This window comes from Convolutriloba macropyga, chromosome 6 (genome assembly GCF_964194025.1).
Source record: "Convolutriloba macropyga chromosome 6, txConMacr16.3, whole genome shotgun sequence".
Classification (NCBI taxonomy): domain Eukaryota; kingdom Metazoa; phylum Xenacoelomorpha; order Acoela; family Convolutidae; genus Convolutriloba; species Convolutriloba macropyga.
Window position 1 is genome coordinate 12,576,538 of NC_134473.1, and position 23,432 is coordinate 12,599,969.

Below are 23,432 nucleotides of genomic sequence, written 5' to 3' on the forward strand. Positions count from 1 at the left end.
TCATGTATTCGCTCTGCGAATCCAATTTATTGTGTTTGTGTTCAATTTATTCAATAAATTCATTCCTCATTTCCACATTTGCATTTCTTTAATGTGTTCGCTCTGCGAATCCCGTTTTCGTTGTGTTTTAAAATTTAAATTGCTGCACCCGCCTCTCAATTCCAACAATATAGTATTCAATAGTATATTCAATGTTCGTGCATTTAAATTTCTCAATTTGTATTTGCTCTGCAAATGCATAAAATAATGCCTTTTCGTTTCTTTAATTTCACATTCGTGGCGTTTTTCCACTATTGATTATGCCACTTTTAATGTCCATTCTGTTACATAAGTTTAATTTATTTCTGTTGTTCTTTCTGAAAATTGTAAATACATTAAAAATTTTTTCCTGTCATGGGGGAAATGTGATACCTATGGATACATAAATATATATCGAAACCCTTACGTGTACTAAATTATAAATTACCCTCTATTTTAATATGTATATCATGCGTTTTATAACTAAGGTTATGATTACTTTTATTTTTTACATATAACTATTTTCCCGCTAGTCTACTAAATTATTTCATAGTTTGTTCATACTATTTTATGTTAAGTAATCATAATCTCAATTATTCTTTTGAATTCAAGTTGTCTCTGCAATCGCTCTTCAATTACTTGAGCTCAACTTAGTCTGGATTCGCCTGGCGATTCCATCTAGTAAATTTAGTAAAACACACATAATTTGGGATTCGCCCCGCGATTCCACAACAGATTTAATACAGTGTATTCGCGATACTAATACAATTCAAATAGATACTCTCAGCTATAACAAGGGGTAAGGATTGCGGGAGAGGAAGTGGGGGGGGGGGTACGGATGTGGAGGGTTGATATAGAGAAAACCAGAATCAATAGAGCGCATTTTTTTCAATTATTGTTTTCTGAGTCCACTTCAAAGTTAGACTGAAAAACTTTCACGCCGGAAAAGCAATCGTTTTTTGCTCCATTTCCTGTTCCAGCGTCACCAAATTCGGATCTTTTCTGTTTCGGCTCGCCCAGCTTAGTGGAAATATATTTCTTATGACCCCAGGCGCACGTGCATTATTTTCACATAGTAACGTGCTATATAGCAACTTATAATTGGTAACTTGGGGTCATAAAAAACACCCGGGGGGACAGAACAGATCCCAAAAAATCATCAGTTCAATTTGATTGTAAAAATCATGAAAATGTGTGGACAGATCTTAGAAAAAAATGAATTCCAGCAACCAATTTTTTTGGCTATAAGTACACTTCGTGGTCTATCAAGTTTCAAAACTTCATATTAGGAAGAAAATTAAATTACTGAGGAAAGGTTATGGCATAAAACACTCGAAAGACGTTTCTACAAGTTTTACATAACTTTTAGAAATGCTCACTCGAGTCGAGGTCCACGCCGCAGCGACCTCTGATCAGCGCAACTTCAAGCGCCAACCTGTATATCGCGCGCTTGAACTACCCAGTCAAAGAAAGAAATTCAGGCGCATGAAAGTCTGGGACTGCCTTATCAGAGGTCATCTTGGCCCATACCTCAACTTGTGCACTGTAAAATAGGGTTTCTGCGTCGAGTTGACTCATAACTGGGATCTTGACTTTGAAAATCGGTGGACACGTAGGATATTAAAGAGGAGCCGACACTTTGAAGAGGGTCGTAATCTGTGATACAACTGACTTCGTTCACACTCTGAATTGAATCTACCAATAACATCATGTTCAGTTTCCTTATCAGTTCGTATTGTTCAGTCATCAGAGTCATCTTATCACGTCGCTGTTTGAGTGACTCTGTTTTTCGGGGCTTTGTTTGACATTTACAACTCATTCGTCTTTTAGGGCTTGCGATTGCCGTAATTCCGGCTGTTATGGGATCAGTTATTGCTGAGGTTAAAATTGCGATGTACTTTTTTCGTCTGCGTGGCTTCTTCTGACCTTTTTGGACAAAAGGTGCTGAAAATGAAAAATGAAAAACAGACAACTTCAAAATTTTGATGATCACCACAATCGAGCATACCGCCGTTTTCTACCAAACATTAACCGAACATACTCTTTTTTAACCGAACATACTGAACATTTGGAATCGAAACATACCAAAAATTTTCTCACTTTGAAAAGCACCGAAAATTGTTCAGCAATTTTTTGTCATCAGTATACTAGGGTGATTATCTACGCGGAACAAGCAAAAGCAGAAAAATTTGTTTATATATTTGGGGGACACTAATTTTCTATTAATCGAAAAGCGTGTTAAAAAAGGCTCGCACAGCCGATAGACAGCCATCAAATATGTTGCTCTAAATAGCGGGGGTTGACCTTCTCGACACCTGTTTTAATTCAAACCGGTAGTGGAAAACCAAAACAGTAAATTAGGCAAAATTCGGCCGGTTTTCCGTTGGTCAAAAGGCGTTGTAATGTGCAGTTTTGTTCGAATAAAAAACATTTTTTTTATTTGAAACTTTAAACCTCAAGCCAATGCGCTTCGAAAAAACAAACACGACCGCATAGTTAGAAGCTACTTTACGTGTCCCAGTGAAACGAAACTTGATAAACTTTGCCATGTCGTGCAAGATATTGATAACTCTTGCAAAACTTGAAACATCTTGCCAAGATCTTTATCAGTCAAATATTTCTTGGAACACCTTGATAAGATCTTGACAACATCTTATCAAGACGTCAAGAAATTTTCTTTGCGTATCTTGATAAAATCTTGACAGTTCTTGACACAAGGAAAATTTTGTTTCTAAGCAACCCGGAGTGAGGTGGTGAAACCGGGAATACAGCCTTGCAATGATCTTGCAAGTTTGTACAAATCTTGATAACTTCATGGTCAGTACCATGTCAAGATCTTGGCAAGATTACCAAGATTTAGTATGTTTCTTATCAAGATGTATCAAATTTCAGTTCACTGGGTGCAATGCAGATCGCTTCATAGGAGATGTAGTTTGCAAAACCAGATCGAAGAAAAAAAAGGAGATCTGAACGCATGAATCTGCTCTCGAAATCAAAAATTCCACAATAAAATCTGTCAGCGGACTCACATTTAGCTAATTTCTTCACTCTCCTACCTGTCTCCTCTCTCTTCAGAACATTATTATAAATAGTCTACATTCAACCGACTGCATTTTTGAGATGTAGAGTGGAGTGAATTAAAAATATATAATTATACCCAACTTAGTCGTATTGCTCACCTTGGCAAAACTAGAATTTGCAGTTTCGGTTGGATTCTAAAACTATACTTAATTCAGCTTCTAAATTGAAAGCTAATAAGCTTAATACCAATGTCAGCTAGAAAACACTCAAGTGAACTTTGATAGCCTATTTCTCATTGACTTAATGGCCGGGCTTTATCGGTTTATACCGTGTCTTTTGATTTTGCTCTTTTGACTTTGACTGTATTCACTATCTTCCATAATTCGTTGAGTGAATGGATTTAAAAACCATTCAGTTGAAACCTTGAGTGAGGTAAAGCAGAAGTCGGATCTTTTCCGTTTGTGCCCCCCCCCCAGTACGTTATGCGCCCCCCAGTTACAGAGCACGTGCCATTACATAGTAAATCATTATGTAAAAATATTGCACGTGCGTCTGGGGGGTGCAAATAATATGCGCCCAATAAGCTGGGGGGGCACAAACGGAAAAGATCCCAGAAGTCAAACGTGAATGTCGTGACTTATTTAAAATGAAAAATGTGATCAAAAGGTAATGCGAATTAAAAACATAGCAGGACAAGTCCTGACGTAAAATTCAAAGAATTTTCATTGACTAAACAGAAAACTAGATCTAGAACGAACTATGAATGGATTGGGAGAACCATTTAGAAAAAAAATACCATCTAAAAAATCAAAAGAACAGTAAAAATCAAAGTGAAATTGCCGCAAGTGAACAAAAAACCACCAGCGAGAAAGCGAATTTTTGTTCGAACACCGTTTTCTCACTCTGCTTTGAAACTAGAGTGAAAAAAAATCACGCCGCAAAACCACTTGTTTTTTCGCTCCACTTCCTGTTTCGGCGTGACCAAAATAACTACTCCAATTTGACTTCAAAAATCATGAAATTGTTTGAACAGATCTTTAAAAAAACAGCGCCCCAATACAATTCAAAGAATTTGAATTGTATTGGGGCACTGTCTTTTTTTAAGATCTGTTGACACATTTTCGTGATTTTTGAAGTCATATTGGAATAGTGATTTTGGTCACGCCAAAATTTTGTAAAAAGGAGAGCGCCTAAATAATAGCCGTTTGAGAGGCTAACGGCAGTTATTAAAAATGAACAAAATCTCACAAGAAATGAGATCTCAAATACGCATTTTAAATTTAACGAAAAATGTAGTTAATCATACTTTGAATTAAGAACTTTTTATTACGCCAGATAACGATTAAAGAATAATCTTTCAGAATTTCTCAAATATTTTGAAGAACGAACTGTGGAAAAATATTGTCTGCTGGATATCCTTCAATTACCCACTTTGCGTATAATAGTTTTCTGAAAAAGTGGTCGAGAAATTAATGCACTCAATCAAATATAAAAACTATTCAAAAACAAGAATAAGATTATAAAAAGATTATCTATATGTCAGGACAGAATCTGAAACAATTTTTTATAAAATAAACAATGATTTTATAAAAATATCAATAGTTCATAAATTTAAAAGGCATAGCAATCTTCCTTTAAAGCAAAAACTTACTGTAGTGAAAAGTCAATTGTCAAGTTTAGATACGGTCAACCGACTGTGTTTTGCATTTCATAGCAGTTTTGTATTTCGCATGTTTTTTAAATTAACTTAGAAATCATTCTCTGAACGCAGGCGTTTTTCAAAGGTTTGAATGTATTTTGAAACAAATAATCCTAGAGAAAAAATTGATTTAAACTTTACAAAACTTCAATGCGATCAAAATGTATATTTGTTTGCTTCATAGATCAGCAGATATTAATTTTTTACGAGTGATTTTTCAAAAAAAATTTATTGAGTCGAGTAGGTGTACATCAGATGGTGTGCTAACATTTAAGAACCTTATGACTCAAAGTTATCACGATTGTCATTTGACACAAAAATTTGCCTTAGTAGAGCAAACCACAAGTTCAACAAAATTGAGCAACGAAACTAATTAATCACATATTAAACACTTCGGCGCAGACAGCAGTTGTCATTTTTAATCTTCGTAATCTTTAATGTGCAATAGGCAATTAGATTTCATAAAATTTTGAAACGAAAAAAACTTTGCCGCATTTCTTGAATACGTACAAACAATTATATTGTTGAAGTTTTCTCGATTAGATTTTTATTAGTTCTGTTGCTAAGATTTTTGGTGATGTTATTGAAAAAATGGTTCAGGGTTCAAATTTTTATTCCAAATCTCGAAAAAAGTTCAGTTCAGTGACTATATAAACCTTCATCCCCTTAGAAAACGCCTACTATCAATAAGTTGTCTTGGTGGCCAGTTGATAAGTTTGTAAAATCTTGTAATCTCTCATTTTTTGATATTTTGTTAAAAAAAAAGTTTACAGTTATTTCTTACATTAGGAAAACAGCTGCAATCTAAATGCTTTACAAAAATAACTGAAAACGATGGAAAAGAAAAACGACAAACAGAAGAAACACTAGCTGAGTAATCTCGAAGAGCAATTAATAAGATGATTTTTTTTGTTAAAATTGCGCTGACGAGAATGCGTGGATATTCATTTGATAACAACATTTTTCCTGTTTTTTGTTTAACTTCACAATATGTCTTGAATTTTACATTTACAACAAAATCTTTTAAAATCTTTTAACCAAATATAATATTTTACGTTTTTTTGTGGTTACACTTAATTTAGAGTCTAGTAGAACTGGTACTTGATTTAAAAAAAAAGTATAAAATAAAATTTTTTAATATCCTTTAATTTCAGGATACTACATGTTGTCCCGTTAGTTATATGCATCCCATAATCATAGATTCTAACTTTTTGTAGTGAGAGCTTGAAGCAAAACATAAAATAGAGATTCCTGAATAGCTAGCTTTACAAATTACTTAAAAGTAAAAGTAAAAGTAAAAAAAATTATATATAACCAACTAACATCGAAAAAAATGCTCTCGAACGACTGACTTGTGGGAGTTTAGATCAATTGCAGCCTGCTTCAGTCGGGTGGGGGAGGGAGGGAGGGAGGGAGGGAGGGGTCCAGCCTGAATGGGATTGCTAGGTGGCTTCAAATAATCTCATTTGAGGTTAATAAATACCACTATAAAAACTTAAAGGGAAAAAATGCTACAGTTTCGGTGCTTTTGTGTTTTGACTTTTACTATTAAAGTACCACCAATTAAGTTCAACTGCTTGAAAACTTGAATGAGTGAGATTTTTTTGGATCACGCAAAATGCAGAAAGTCAACAGCTTGTAATTCAATCGAAGAGCAAAAAAAAGATAGTCAAGCGAATTTTTTTCATAAAAAACTTTGCAAATGGGGTTAGTGGGCTGGGGACAAAGTTGGAAAACAAAAGTCATTAGTTCAAATCATAAACAAACTTGCTTCAGATAAAAAACGTGTTGAATCTCAATACTCCTCTTTGAGTCGTAAAAAGACACACACACGTTTGCAATAACGACTTTTCTGGGAGCAATTAAATATCGGCTTAAACCAGCAATTGAAAGATTGTTTTCGCTTGCCATTTAATCTTACAGTGCCAACGATTATTTCATTTTTGTTTATGGACAAGTTCTACCAAATGAAAACTACTGATGATTTCGATTCTTTATACAAAAAGGAAAAGGCCTATCTTTTTGGTTAGTTTGGGACAATTTCCTGACTAGCTTGATTAAATTCTTTCGAAACTGTTTTTAGAGCTCAATCAGTTATCAATTCTTGATGGATACATAAACAACGTTCACCAAAAACTTAAAAGTTTGATACACCTATACTGCAACTCCAATTTAACGCTTAAAAAGCTAGAAATCTTATAAAGGAAAAAATCTAACAATCGAGCAGTGACCATAGGTCAGGTACCCCGTACCGAACTCTAGGTGTAAATCGGTACTGGGCAATTATAAATGCAAGTCTCCCATGTAATAAAATTTGCCCAATTTCTGGCCTGAATTTTTTTTCTTTCAAGCTTGTTTTAACAGCGCAAAAGACGAACTGTCAACAGTAACGGTGGCGAAGTAGTGAGAAGGGAAGGTAGAGGTAGACCGTGGAGTCGATCCCCGTACAGAACTTTATTTTCGTAATTGGCTCAGACTTGCCAAGTCTTGGCCAAGTCTGACAAATCTCAAATGTAAATGTGCTATGATCATAGCTCTGAATCAGTACTGATACCTAGACTTGGAATTAGACTTGCCCATTAATGATATTGACTTGGTGTTAAGTACGGGACGGAATTTCAATGTTTAAACAAGTCAATGGCTTCCAAAATATTGAACTAATCAAAGTTGGACGGAGCGCATTAGATTTGTTGTCAAATAGTTTGTTGAACCATATATACCATGACTTGTTTTATCCAAAGGCCTAAAAATTGAAGCCAAGGAGCATTCACCTACTGGGCCCAATTTTTCCCGTCTCAAATGCTCAATCGCACATTTTCTATTCCTGATATCAACAACAAAAACTACAATAGACTATACCGGTTATTTTTTGAGTAATAATTTAGCTCATTAAGAGCAATCTGAAAAATGGCCGCATTTCTCTTTAGCAGGCGAAATACTGCATCATTACTCAGGCCCATTTTTGTCTTTTTTTTCGCTTAAGTACAGCGTTCCCAGTTCCTAAATACTACATTATTGGTCATTCTATACCATCGGAAACTGGTTTGATTGCGTTGATATTGTGACACCTTGAGAATTTTGAAATTCGTGATGCGTAACGCTTTTTTCGGAGCAAATTGAAATTCTAAAATAAAATGTACTTGGATATATGAACGTGTATTGAAACACTGGTGGAAACGCTGTCATACATGTCATACTATGTATTTTATTCGGGGATTAATGACCCACTAGTTTGTATTGGTGTACGCAATACCCTGGAGAGTAAGAAGACCCAAAGCGCTAACGCTGTAATCATAAGCCGCATTTGAGAACCAATCTCGAATCTCTGTACTTCACGACTTACTGTTGGGTCCTAGGAGACATGCAGAGAATGCTTTTATGGTTGGACCCTGTACAAATGTGGTGACAGTGACTGCAACTAGCACAGCTGTGAACACCCCCTGCTGCATCTTGGGAGACAACAGGTCGAAATCTTAAAATAAATCTTCCTGCTCTTCCGCCAGGAGTGAGTGACATGTATCAAGATACCAAAAGCTGTCAAAATGTTTTTTATGTGGGCGTTTAAGCCCAGCTCAAAATGATTATCGGGAAGCTGTTGGTTTTTTAATATTGGGTGTGTTGCTATACATATACTATAAAACCTTTTTGAGCTTTCCGATATAAAGATCTATAATCCAAGATCCTGGATCCCAAAAGGATCCAAGAAAGATCCAAGATGCAAATATTTGCAAATCTATCCATGCCTAAATTTGCAAATTTTTGCTTTTATTACATTTAGCTCATTTTACTAATATTTTCATAAATTTGATAATTTTTGTCATTTTTACTTGAAAAACAACAATAATAAAATAATTTTATATATTTTCTTTCCAATATTATAAAAAAATTAATAATTTAATAATTTATTAATTAAATAATTTAAAAATTCATTAATTTAAAAATTTAATAATTTAATAATAGTCTATGACCAATAAAAATTAAATTCACCATTACTATCTCTAAAGCCCTTATCATCAAATGGATCTATAGCCATCTTAGTTTCTAAATGATGCCTATTACTATCAATAGTATAATTAGTTACATATTTAGTTTTACCTTCAAATATAGCATTTTTATAATCTTCTACATTAATTTGGTTTTTGAACAGTAGCCTTAGTTGTTCCTTTTAATTTCTTTTCTTCTTCTCCTTTAACAGTAGTATAATAATATGCTTTAGCTTTAAGGAAACAGGCTTTCATAATAGTTTCATTAGATATGTCATCTTTCATTTTACCTAACTCTGAGTTATGTAATATATCACTTATCTTATTCATTTCAGTTTTTATGTCTCCATCCAATGGAACAATGAACTTTATAAATATACCATCAGTATCTGTATAATGATAACTACAATCTAACTCTTTCTCAAAGTAATCAAATATAGCTTTACACATAAATAGTTTAGCTTTCTCTGATATAGCAAATCCAATATAATTAAACTTATCTAACTTAACAATACTTCTTGTTTTATGTACAGTCACTAGGTCATCATCGAACTCTATAGCATAGTTAAAACTAACATTCTTTTTTAATTTAATATATCCATCTACATCAATAACTAACTGTACATCTTGTCTATTATATACATTCTCTATTTTTTTTCCATTAACTATTCATTAACTAATTATTCAATACATCACCAAATTTATTTCCCTTAGCTTCAGCTTCTTTTCTTTTCTGAATATTAAACTCAATATAAGGCTTTAACCATTCACTTTTACTATTCTCCATTTTTTGCTTAATTGTAATATCTTCCAATCTTAAACCATTACTCAAATACCAATCTAACATTTCTCCATCAATTACATAATCTATGATATCTGTTAACTTTAACATCAATTTTTTCTTAGGTTTATATCCTTCTTTTTATTTTCATTTCGATAGTCAGTAAAGTGTCCAATGTCACATTTTGTATTTTCAGGAAAGATTGGATATTTCTTTGTTTTCTGTTTCGAGTCATCATTATACTTTATATCAATTACATAGATATATCATGTGTTAGAGCAAGATCTTGTATATACTGGATTATCACATACTTTGATTTCAACGAAACGTAAAGATTGCACCATAGCAGAAGCATACAATGATTTGAAGTCTAAATAATTTAGATAATTCTCCTTCCCAGTATACTCAGCATCTTCTTGTTAATTTTTACATATTACTTAACAATCACCTAATACTGAAGCTAACCCACCTCTAATGCCATGTTGTATTGTATCATAAATATCAACTGTATTTTCTTTATAAAATTTAAGTTCAACACTAGTATATTTCAATCCACATAACCATGTCAATCCAGGAGTAGAATATGTATAACAAGGATCTATTTCATAATATTCTAAACACTTATCTCTAAACTTCTCAAATACATCTGCCGATAATAATACATCAGTTTTAAGATATAACATCATATTGTCTTCAATTGTATTACATCCAGTTTTAATCCAAGAATCAATTGCTTGCCTATATTCCCTATCTGTAATACTACTTTTGTTTCAACTTAGAAAATAATGCATCTTCATGTGGTAGTTTTGTATTATTAAGTTTATCTATACTCTCAAACCATTCATATGGGAATATACCTTTCTAATCCATGTTAGTTTGATGTTACACATTCTTTATCACTCAATTTTTTACTTATAGCATCTAAGCTAAGTGGATGGAAGAACCTAAACATATCTAATGCTTTTGCAAGACCCATATCAATACAAATATAATTCATAACAGTTTTAGTTAATACTTTTAGTTTAATCATCTTTGCCAGTTTAGTTATAAATAGATGGTTACCATAATTAGTAGAAATAATTGCATATGTTGGTACAAAATAATTCTTAGCTTGAAGGTTACACTTATTGTGAGCACATCCTCTAAAATTGCCGTTTAGATGATCATGATCTCAAACAATGTCTTCGCCCATTTCCTCATTACAATAATAACACATATTAGTAAGTGGAGTAAAAGTCTCTTCTTTCAATGGAATATTTATACTAAATATCTCTTAAAGTATTTCATTATAATGACTCATCTTTCCTATAAACCAATCAACTACTTCTTCTCCACAATAAATTTCATACTCATCTTCTAATATATCAGAATAGTCACTTTTGATATATAACCCACAAGCAATAGGTAAGTGTTTTCCGTTTTCTATTACACTTTCAAAATCATAATGCATAGCAAATGGTATTCTATTCTTATAGTGGAACTTATCAAAATTTAGATATTCATTATTATGGAATGTTCTTCCTCCAGTATCATTACACATCTCTAAATGTTTATTTATTGCTTCTTCAGTTCTAAATGGCACACAACACTTAAGACATGGATAACAATTATGATCATTATGGAGATCGTTATGATTGATTAAAACATTTATTTTTTTTATTTTTTATTTATTTTTATTTATTTTTTTTTATTTATTTATTATTTATTTTTTATTTAGAATGAACACATTAAATAAAAGTCTATCTTTATTCATCTTTTGTATTTTCTGCAAATCTTTATATCCGTAAAGAGGTGGTGGCTTTGGTAGTTTTATCTCATTAATATATTCAAGCTTCTTATAATTACTAACTATATTGAGATGGTCTTTAGCAGAATGTAGACAAACAATAAAACACCATAGTAAACATTTATTATCAGAATTATGTTTATTATGTATATATATCTGCATGTGAATGGCACTTTAGTAGTACACCCATCACTAGAAAAAAACCTGTGTATATACATTGTTCTTTTGATAAATCTTTGCATACTCCATCCAGATTGATTCATTTCTTGTTCTTGCATTCTAGTCTCCAGTTCACCATTCAACATATCCAAGTCATAAGGTCCATTATATTGTCTAGTCATTAGTCTAAATGAGAATTCATTTTCTTCTAACTTATCATCTGTAGGGTTTGTATACGGTACTACATCAAAGGTGTTACACTTAATATGGGGACGAATGTTGTGCATTGCCTCCAATGCTTCCAAGAGTCTAGCCTCCGATGCTTCATAATCACTACTGGATATTATTATCCGATTATGCTTCACGTTATGATCTAACCCTAACTTACTAAATTTATCTCTCCACTTTTCATCAACAAGTTTTTTCTCTTTAATATTTTTGTTATGTTGTTCTGATTCAACGTGTTTCTTTTTGTTGTCATATCTAGTGTTACATATTACAATAACCTGAAGTATCAGTGAAGCTGCTTCGCAGATCCTTAGATATAATTTAGATATAAAATTATCCTTATCTTTACCATCAACATTATTTAGATGCACCTTTGTTTTAAAGTGTTTATCCACACTATATTAATTTAGAGTTGTCTTGCATATTTCACCATCAAACTTATCTCCGTTCTTTATTTATTCACCATTATCTAGATTAACTTTATTCTTATGTTTTATTGTCTCTACTTTATTCCTAGTTCAGAATACTGTTTATCTAAATTTGTTTTACATCTTTATTAGTGACCTTCTCCCCACTTTCATTAGCACTCTCAATAATTTTATTTCTGTTATATAGTCGCTCATTCATTTTATGTTTAAATGACTGAATGTGTCTACCATAATTCTTCTGAGTTAAATCTTCATTACATTTTTCACATCTAATCTCACTACAATTAGTTTTAGGCTTTTTAGAACAGAAATCTTCATCAGATGAATCTGGATCTGAAACTTTATCTCGGTCTCTAGATGATTCTCCATCTTCATCCTATAAATTTTTTGCTTCTGCCTTTAGCAAAGGCTCACGCATATTCTTTTCCCGATGTTTTGTTTTTGCAGCATATTCATCATATGACTTCTTTATCTCTTCATTTATTTGATTAAACCTTCTGATTGATTCTATACTTTTTTCTGCTTCCCTCTTTTGTTCTTCTTTATCTATTGGTTTGTTTTCCACTTCTCTCTTGTTTTTATTTAACAACATTTGGATTGCTTCATCGGTAGAACTTGATTGCCCACTTGAAGATTGAGCTTGCCCACTTCCAAATTGGACTTGTCCATGAGATTGAGCTCGCTCACTTCCAGATTGGACTTGCCCCCTTCCAAATTGAACTTGTTCACTCGTGGAATGAATGTTTCCTTCATTATTGCGCGCACTCATTTTTATACAACAAATTTTGAAATAATATTATTTATATACCTTTTCAATATTATAAAAATGATTAGTACCAAATGTGATTAATGTAAGGATTGGTGTTGGATTTGTGATGAGTGTCAAAGTAAACCTTTCCTTTGCTTTGTATGCAGAGATATTATAACATTTAGAGAGAGACACGATCATATCCATATACATTTTATTGATCCTAATCAACATTTAGCATATAGAATGTGTAAAGCAAATAAACATATAAATCACTTCAGATTTAAACATTTTACTTGCAGGTTATGCGTTTATCTTACTAGATATAGGTTTACTCGTAATAAAGAAAGATTTATAGAAAATACAAGGAAATATAATATTGCAGTTAAGCCATAATTAAACATGGACTAAAGAATTGTAACAATGCTAAACATGAATGGTATTATAAAGCATTAATTGTTAAAACACAGAGAACTGTAGATGAAACTTATTTTTTATCTTTACGAATAGAGAATGAGTAAGCTCGATAAACTTATAGAATTAGATAAACTAGAAAAACTAAATAGAAGAAATAGATTACAAGATAAATTAAGTCAACCAGAATAATATGGCGACATAGAAGATTTATTTGATCCTTTAAATAAAACTTTTAATACTAATGGCGAAGCATGGCCGGCCCATAGTGAAACATGGCATGCCCATGCTGAGACAATCCAAGCTCTTCAAAACAAAACTCTAGCTGCATTAGACAGTATTACCAATGCTTTAATGACTCTATGGCACCAACAACAAAACAGCTTTCTTGATGAACGAGCTGACCTCATAACACCCACACCTGATCCACCCGTAACATTGAAAGAAAATGAAGGCAGAACATTTACCGTAGACAAGGATATGAATGATATTTTGTTAGAAATGGGTAAACAAACAAATATACAATTCCACTTAAAATCAGTTGATGCGAATTCAAACATTTTTAAAATAATTGATATAGATGTATGTCTAGTACCAGATGGCATAAAAATGAAAGGTAAAGTCTATGATTTTTCTAAGGGCTTTGCAATGTTTATTACTAGTAAAAATATGACCGAAAGAGACATAAAGAGTGATGAAATCAAATTAAAACAATTTCTAAAAGATATTGGTTATAAACAAAGAGGAGATACTAAAAATAATAGATCAAAACTTATAAGAAAAGTGTTTGCTATTATCGGTGAACCCACTTCTCAGGTTATATCATAACCAACCTCCAGTGAAGATTAAAAATATCAACGTGATGCTAATGATGATGAACAAGGGGCAGTAGAAGAAGAAGAAGAAGAAGAAGAAGAAGAAGAAGAAACTGATTACAAGACTGATAAACAAATAGAAGCCAGTGGTCCTAGAAAAATGGACCCAAATAACCTAATTGAAAGATTAAAATTTCTTATACTAGAAACAAAAGCTGATCATGATGGATTAAATGATGAAGTTTTAAATATATCTAAACAAATTTTATGTATGAATATTTTTAGTCAAGAACAACTAGACAAATTTGTTTCTAATTACGGTAGATGAGCAAAGCCATAACTACATCCATCAGGGAACCTGCTTTGCAGATGAGCAAAACTATCAAGGAATCTGCTTCGCAGATGACTACGTCCATAATGAAACAACAAGACATAATTAAAACTAAACAGCAACTACTAGCTAAAGAAGTATTTAGTCCTCAAATCACAAAGTTCAGAAGAGAAAGAATAATACCATTAAATAAAGATGAAACATGGTCAGCTGATTTGATAGACAAATCTTCTCTAAGTAAATACAATAATAATTATAAGTTTATATTAACATTTATAGATATATTCACAAAATATGCTTGGGCTACTCCATTGAAGAATAAATCAGGTTTATCTATAACTAATGGCTTTAAAATTGTATTAGGTTAACATCCACAGGGTGGCTCTGAAAGTAGAAAACCAGAACAGTTATGGGTAGATAGAGGTAGTGAGTTTTACAATAAAACATTTAAATCTTTACTTAAAGAATATGAAACCGAATTATATTCTACATACTGAGATTCAAAGGATGTGTTTATAGAAAACTTTAATAGAACCTTATTACACATAATTAATAAACCAATGTTCATCAATGGTGATGGTAATTGTGTAGATATATTAAATGATGCAGTAATAACCTAATACAATAACCTTCATTCTACTATTAATATGACACCCGTTGATGCTTCTAATAATACCGATTAGGTTTTAGACACTTTTAGTTTTAAGAATATTAAACCCAAACATAAAGTTGGTGATTATGTCAGGACTGCTGACAAACGTAATTTTTTCTCTAAAGGATACACTTCTAATTGGAATAGAAAATTGTTTAAAGTGAATGAAGTTCTAAAAACCCAACCACCAACATAAAAAATAGAAGATATTAATGGGGAGATAATAGAAGTTAAATATTATAAACAGGAACTATTAAAATCCGAATTTGAGTTTGAATCTAATAATAAGGTTTTGGAATCTTTAAATATTAGCTTTCTGTTATAAGCCAGCGAAGCTGGATTCAGTCCTTACTGTAAACAAATACGAAGATGACAAGAAATAGATTCAATCAGGCTAAAGATCAATCAACATCAACATCAACATCAACGAACAACTTAACACTAAGTAAGGCTCATGGTTCATTCCTAGAAGATAATGATAATATTGACATGAAAGATACTTATAAAATTACAAATGCACACCCTCCCATAGATCAAAAAGATTTTGTTAAAAAAGAGTATTGTGACAAAAACCTATTATCTTCTAATAATAAAATAGATATTTTAAGTAAAAACATAACTGAACTAAGAAAAGGTAAATTTGAAGAAGTTACAAATGGCCGACTAAATGCAAACATTATTGGTTTGCCATCATCTACAACCAATGGAGATACTGTATGGATTAATGGTGATACAGTTGAACTTGTTTCTCTTAATTCATCTAATATATCCACATTAGCCAATGAGTTGACTGAAATTGAAACTAATGTTGTTCATTTTGGCAACAAAGTTTCCGCTGATACCATTTCTAAATATAAAGAATTAAAAGTGGAGTTTGATAACCATAATTTTAAACAATTAATTACTAATACTCAATTGGGTGATGCGTGTATTGATAGATGGAGAGGTTTAAGAGAAAACCATATATTAATGATGAAGATGTTTGTAAAATAAATATATAAAAAAGAAAATATATAAAATTATTTTATTATTATTGTTTTTCAAGTAAAAATAACACAAAATATTAAATTTATGAAAATATTAGTAAACTGAGCTAAATGTAATGAAAGCAAAAATTTGCAATTTTAAGCATGGATAGAGTCGGCTCCACCGTGCGGAAGCACTCATATACACATTAATATTGCGTTCTCCAATATTGTCTTATATTTGTGAAATGAAACAAACCCAGGTTGAGCTCCCAGATAGAATCAAGTATGTCCAGAGCCAAGTTGAAAGCACAGGAGGGGGGGAGGAGGCGTCATGCGTTCAAAATTTCTTAGTATCGAAACATGGAAACAACGAAAAACTCTCGAAAGCCTGATCATGGACGCACGAAATTCTTTCCATGAACGGACATAAGATCTTTCCCTCTGGGACGGCCTGGACATAGACAATTTTGTCTGGCACCTCAGCCTGGGAAATAGTTGAGATTTCTGTGAAGTGTGGCCTGTCTGGCCTGATTTAGCTTCCAAGTTTTTTTAAAATTGGATACCGAAGCATTCAGTGACGTAGATGGCGAGCCAGAAAGAAAGTGGACCTCTGATGCCCGAGAAGAATATGGCAAACTTCTCCCATCCAGATATGATGAAGCCACCACTACTGTTGCCACTCACATCGTTGGCAGCTGGTTGTGCTATTTTGTCTTGTTTTGTGACAGATATGTTTACTTTTTCTTTTTTCCAAGTACCCACGAATAAGTGTTCGGTTTCCAGTTAAGCAAGTTATTTTAGGGTGGGGGATAAACAAACTACCTTTGGTCGGGCCATTTTCGGAATTTGAGCTGTCATCAACTCATTTTCTGCTTTAGACCTCCGATCAGATTATTTTCAGACTTTGCCATCTTAGGACTTTTTCAGAACATGCGCTCCGATCAGATGGGCATTTTCGGACTTTGATCTCTAATAAAAACCAACCCAGACCCGAGATAATTTCGATCAGATCATTGTGTAAACCAAAAAGACCATACTATCTTTAAATTCATCAATGAAAAGTTTTGACATCTCTAGAAAAAAATAAAAGGAGTGTCTTGCTTTTTTTTCAGTTTTGGAGTTTGAGTGAAAATCGAGAAAGTGACGGGCATGTTGCGGATGCAACTTCAAGATGGCTAAATATGGAAGTTAAGATGATTTGCCGCAAAAAACTTGACTTTATGTCCCACATTGCTAACTGTCAGTTACCAAAAACATGGAAACAAAACATCTGAATTTGACTTTTTCAATGCTAGAAATACTTTTTACACTGGAGAGAAAGCTATTTAGGTCAGTACACCGAATTGTGATCTCAATAACGCGAATTGCCAAAAAAACTTTTTTGAAATCAAAAAAAAAATTCGAAAAATAGTTTATATTTCTGACTACACATCGCCTTGAAAGCAAACCAAGTTGTCAAACTAGCCCTCTGATTTACCGTGCAATTGCCGAAGGTTGATATTTAGTTGATATATGAGTCAGCCTCAGAAAAAAAAGAGAAGTTAGAAAGGCCTTTCGAAAAAAGAAAAGAAAAACGGTTTCGATTTTTTCGGACTGCACAAAAAAAACCTAAATTGTGAATCAAACAGTCTAACTCATTTTTTGAGTAAGATTTTGAAAATTTCTCAAAATTTTTCTTTTCGAATGTGTTATATCCGGAGTCTGGAATCAATAAGAGTTACAGAAAAAAGTTCCAAACAGGTTTCTTCAAAAAAAAAGAAAACACTTATTACAAAATCCCAAGAACAACTCCAATAAAGAAAGCAAAACACATAAAACAACTTCCCAACTAGAACAAAGCTTTGATTTTTTGAAAGATTTGCAAAACGATAAATATAGAATATAGCCTTCAGCAGAAAATAAAGCAAAAAGTTTTCCCCTGTTAACTTTAAGAACCGTTTAATTTTTTCCTTGTCCGCGGTCACAAACGTCACCGGGAAGAAGTCCCTATTGCCCTGCTGGTCTCAGTAGTCACCAATCAGAAGAACAAATTTTGCACGGTTCCAGTAGTTACCAAGAAGAAATCGATAATTTTTACTGGTTTCAGAAGTCACCATTGTGAAATGAGAAGCCTTTTCTTTTTGGTATCAGTAGTCACCCCATTTAGAAGATTTCAATTATTTCAAGAAGAGCAAAACGTCTCTCAAGAACCTCAAGCAGTTCTACACAGTAAAGTCTTTAGTGGGTTTTCCTAAATCAACACAGAGACAACTCAACAACCAACGTTTTTTCTTGTAACCCTCGTTGCCTAGTCGCTCCGCAAAAAAAAAAAAAAAAGAAAAAAAAATTATATATTTTTTTAGCAACCTCCTTTTGGGCTTCTCGTAAAAGTAAAACAGTAGAACTAATTGTTTTTGCTTACATTCAGGGAGAAAGCACAAACCATTACAGTCATTGTCCGAAGAAAAAAAAACTATTTGAAAACAAAAAAGAAAATCTATTTGTAGCAGTTATTTGGTCCTGCAAAAAAAGACGATAAACGTTCGAACGAATTTTTTTTCTTTTTTAGCAATTAAAATCTACTATAATTAGCACCACCACAACCTTAGGATTCTTGTTTTTGAAAATATTTGCGTCGCTGAACTTTTATAGGAAATTTTTGGCTGATTAGCCAAATTAGTTTTTGACATCAAAAGTTCGTCGCTCCGGTTTTTAGCCGTTTTCATTTTAACCTGAAAGACAAGCAAAACAACAACAACAACAGAGATCAAAGATGTCGCAAAGGAACAACGACGAGTGTCAGTTTGCAGTGAACATGTTTAAATCAACGGAAAGTTCTTTGAAAAGCCAGCTTGATTTGTTGCAGAAGGCAATAGACGATAGAAAGAGCTTCCGATCATTAAATCTACTGATAAGCAGAGCCAAAACGCTGCAAACAGAATTGGACAAGAAGACAGAAGCAGTGTTGAGGGCGAAGCCTCACCAGAGTACAGCAACTTCGATTCTCGACAGACAGAAAGCCTTAACATCCAGACTGCAGCAATCCGAACTGGAAGTTGACACATTGGACGATGATGGTCTATTAAGCCAGTCCTCAACAAGATTTCGCGATGATGTCACAATTCCTTCTCGCCCAAGCAGCCGACGACTGGATTCAGAACAATCAACACCAACACGCAATGTTATCGTTGAGCAAGCAGCCAGTTCACAACCGAACGACACAACAGTCTTCATTAATCCACCGCCCATTCCTCCAAGACCAATCAAGCCATCACTATTCCTGAACAACCAGCAAATCCAGGATCATCTTATTAGCCATTTGATAAATCAACAACAAAATTTCCATCAACAGAACGGAAACCAGTTTGTTGACTCCAACTCAACACATCATGCTAGTCATTATCAACCAACGGCATCAAACACCCTAGAACAACCCAATGCTAATCATCAGCAAGAAACCATAACTTTGCCGCCTCTCAACATGTCAAACTTGGATCATCAGTTGAACCAAGAACCCAATTTCCTAACGGCAAAGGATTTAGAATTCAGCGGTTCTCAATCCAATCAAAAGCAGTTTGTTAACCGTTTCAGTTTATCTTTGACCCCTGAAAGTCAGAGAGGCTTCCGAAACGTCAACGTACCTTGTCTAGCCCTTCAAGATGAAGGTGGAAACCCATTCCTTGGCAGAGCAATTATTGACAAGCCTTTTAATCATGGACCTGAATACGTGACAATAGATCAGAACCCTCACTCATCTAAACAAAACTACGTTCAACCTATGCATTATTGTTTCACAAACAATGTACAACCAACAACAGCTGCAAACGTAGTTTCGGATGTCCAGAGCTATTGTTTTTCAAAAGAACAAGATGTTCAACTCAAACCTCAAAAGCCTGAAAACAGTTTTGTGCAACGTGTCAGTTCTTTCAACATCGGTCCCAATGATCCTGTAAAAAACACAACCTTGACAAACAGCTTCCCAATTCAGGGTTTAGCAGTTCAAAGGCCTCCTGTTTACCCATATACTACCCCAGCGCAATCAAACACCCAGCCAGTGCAGAGCGATCTACAACTTCTTACAACGCATCCCACAACCTCTCAAGAAGCGAACAAACCAGTCCATAGCTTCAATCCGGCTACTCAAACCAGTATGGTGGATATTGGTCAGAACAACACAAACGCTTATTTATCATATCCTTTACCCATTAAGAACATGGCAGCTGAACCCGCTGTAAATCAAAGTCATTCAAACGACGAAATTTCGCAGTTGCGACCTCCCCCTCTACCTAATCTTTATCCAACTAACATCTTGCCAACTTCAAACGTAAGGCAGCATCAGGCTCCAGTGTTTGCTACAGCCGGACAATTTATCCCCTCAATGACCAATAGTGAACTTCAGCCAACATCTGTCGACCTAAAATGCTCGATCAAATTACCGCCATTAAAATTGCAAAATTTTAATGGTAACCCCATGCACTATCACGAGTGGATAAATATTTTTTTCTCAATGGTTCACAATAACATTTCAATTACTGACACACACAGAATAACCTACCTACAGAATTCAGTGTCGGGTAAGGCAAAGGATCTGATACATGCTTACTCTTGTGATCCATCCTATTATAATACAGCCCTCAACGAGATAATGAGCCGCTTTGGCGACCCTTCAGTTGTTGTCAACCCTTTTATCAACCAATTAGAGAGCTGGAAATGTAACAGTTCTTACAACAAGCAATCCTTCATAGCATTCTCTTCATTTCTAAGAGACTAGTCCAGGCTTTTCAGAACCTAGGTTTTCAAGCCGACCTTCAATCGTCTACTTTATTGAGGAAAGCGAAGGAAAAAATTCCCCACAATTTGCTTCTTAAATGGACTGAATACACCCTGACAGAGAATGTTACAACAACTACCCTTGTTGAGTTTCAAAAATGGCTTGATGTTCATGCAAGGGTTTATGACAAAGTAAACCAGGAAAATAGAACCAGTACCTTCACTCACAACAAAAACGGTAATTATCCTGCTGTGACAGCACAACAATCGGTTCAAGAACAGTTTAAGCAAACAACTGCAAGACAGTCTCAAAGGAACGATTTAGATCAAGGAAATGTTAATCACAACGGCTCGAAAAATGAGCAACAGTTTGCAAACAAGCACACAAATTTTGTTCAATGTCACAAACCGCATTTTGTTGCAACTTGTTCAGACTACCATAAATTGTCCCCTGAAGGTCGATTTCAAACTATCCAGAAAAATAGCTTGTGTACAAACTGTCTAAGTAATCAACATCGCAGAGACACTTGTCCCTCCTCGAAGCGTTGTCAAGTGTGTAATGGTTTTCACCATACAACACTACATAATCCAGCTAAACAATTCAGCAGAACACATGCCGCTTTTACTACCAGCAATGTCCAACAGCAAACTAAAACCTCAGGTCAACAAAATTGGTCATTGAAAGACGACAACAACTCACAAACGCAAAAAAGTATTGAAGCAACTCAGAATAAGTTAACACAATTCAAACCCAAAAGCAATCTCAGGTATGGAAAAAATTTCGGAAATAATAATAATCAACAGTCATCGAAACGTGCGAATTTGAATGGACCTTCTACCAGCCAAAATTTCAATGTCAACCAAATATCCAGTACACCGAAATATTGGTTTGAGCAGTTACAGCTGCTGCCAGTATCCTTTATCAAAGAAGATAAAGTATTCGACACGTATGCTCTCATTGACCCCGGCAGTCAGTTTACGTTTTTATTAGATGCTGTTTCTGACTACCTGGAACTCCCACGCGAATATCAATCTTCAACTACTGTTCAATATCTAAGCGTTGATTACGAAATGCCCCTATCAAAAATAAAGCAACCAATAACAGTTTGCCCTTTCAATCAGTTTGATGAAAAGTTCCAAATATCCAGAGCCTACAGCACCCCTACATTAAACGTTAATGCAGCCAATGTCACTGAGCTAAACTATGTTTGCGATGCATTCAATGAACTTCGACACATATATTTCCCAGACATTGCCGAAGGTAAGATTGGAGCACTCCTTGGTGTCAATGCTTTTGCCTTTACGCATCCTACTGAAGTAATTCAAGGCACCGAAATCCGCCCCTTCGGAGTAAAGACAAAGCTTGGATGGACACTTGCAGGAGAGTACCTGAACACACTAGGAAACTGCTCTTCAAAATCTTCTAATAAATCGAAAGTATTTGTATACCATGTCTGTCGGAAAAGTCCAGAACAACCCTTGGACAATTTGATACAAGAATTTTGGTCAATAGAGAACGATGGTACCAGAAAAGAAGATAATACTATCACTGAAGATGAAAAGTCTGCCATTCGAATACTTGAGAGTACTATCAACCACACAGGGGAAAGGTATGAAATAGGTCTTCCATGGAAAGTACCTGCCAATCTTCAAAATAACTATTTTTCTGCCCTCAATCAGCTAAACAGTTTGAACAAACGACTTAATAATGATCCAAAACTAAGTGATATGTACCAACAGACTCTTGTCACAGATCTCGAGAAAAATTACGTCAAGCCAGTGGAAATGACAGACCCACCCCCTGAGAAAATATGGTACTTGCGGCATCACCCTGTTCAAAGCGCAAACAAACCAAACAAAGTGCGTCGTGTCGCCAATGCAGCGTCAAAATTCAATAGCGAGTCACTAAATTCCAATCTTCTAACAGGACCAGACCTCTTAAACAGTCTAATAGGAATTTTGGTCAGATTTCGTGAAAAACCTATTGCTATTTTAGCAGACATTGAAGGAATGTTTATGCAAATCGGCATCCGAAATGAAGATCAATCTGCACTACGTTTCCTATGGTCTATTGACAACGATGTGCGACAGTTTTAATTCACCAGATTGATTTTCGGTGCAACTTGCTCACCATCTTGTGCAATTTTTGTCTTAAACAGATGCGCAGAGGACAACGTCGAGACATATCCAAAAGCACAGAGCGCTATAAAGTTTTATTTTTATATGGATGACTACATCCAGTCCTTCGACTCTCCTGAAAATGCCAACGCGACTGCATTTGAAGTAAAGAACTGCCTGAGAGCCGGTGGTTTCCGCCTCACAAAATTCCTGTCAAATCATCAACAGGCTCTTCAGTGTATTACTCCAGAAGACCTCGAGGAGCCCAAGAGTGAAACAAGAGTCCTCGGACAAAAATGGAACCTTGAAAAAGATACATTTTTCATGAAATCCCTAGGAGAATTCCCTAAAGAAGCTGAACAATACACTCAACGGAAACTTTTCAGTCTGGTGTCATCGATTTTTGACCCAATTGGGTTTCTTGGCCCAATGACAATAAAGTTCAAAATTCTTCTTCAGCAGCTTTGGAAGTTAGGTAGAAAATGGGACGAGCCACTCCCAATTGAACTTCTACATCCCTTACAAAAGCTCCTT

General features: G+C 34.2%; 1 protein-coding gene across 3 annotated transcripts in view; it reads right to left on the bottom strand.

Moving 5' to 3' along the window:
- Nucleotides 1-1,402: 1,402 nt before the first annotated feature.
- The window catches only part of LOC142340786 (Na(+)/H(+) exchanger beta-like), a 134,924-nt gene continuing 112,894 nt past the window's right edge, over nt 1,403-23,432 (bottom strand). For all 3 annotated transcript variants that reach the window (XM_075391495.1, XM_075391497.1, XM_075391496.1), the window contains 3 exons: nt 16,595-16,744; nt 8,082-8,210; nt 1,403-1,962 (listed from right to left, as the gene is read on the bottom strand). In XM_075391495.1, coding sequence (XP_075247610.1) covers nt 1,550-1,962; nt 8,082-8,210; nt 16,595-16,744 — 692 coding nt within the window. In that variant the 3' untranslated portion in view covers nt 1,403-1,549. The remainder of the gene's footprint in view (nt 1,963-8,081; nt 8,211-16,594; nt 16,745-23,432) is intronic.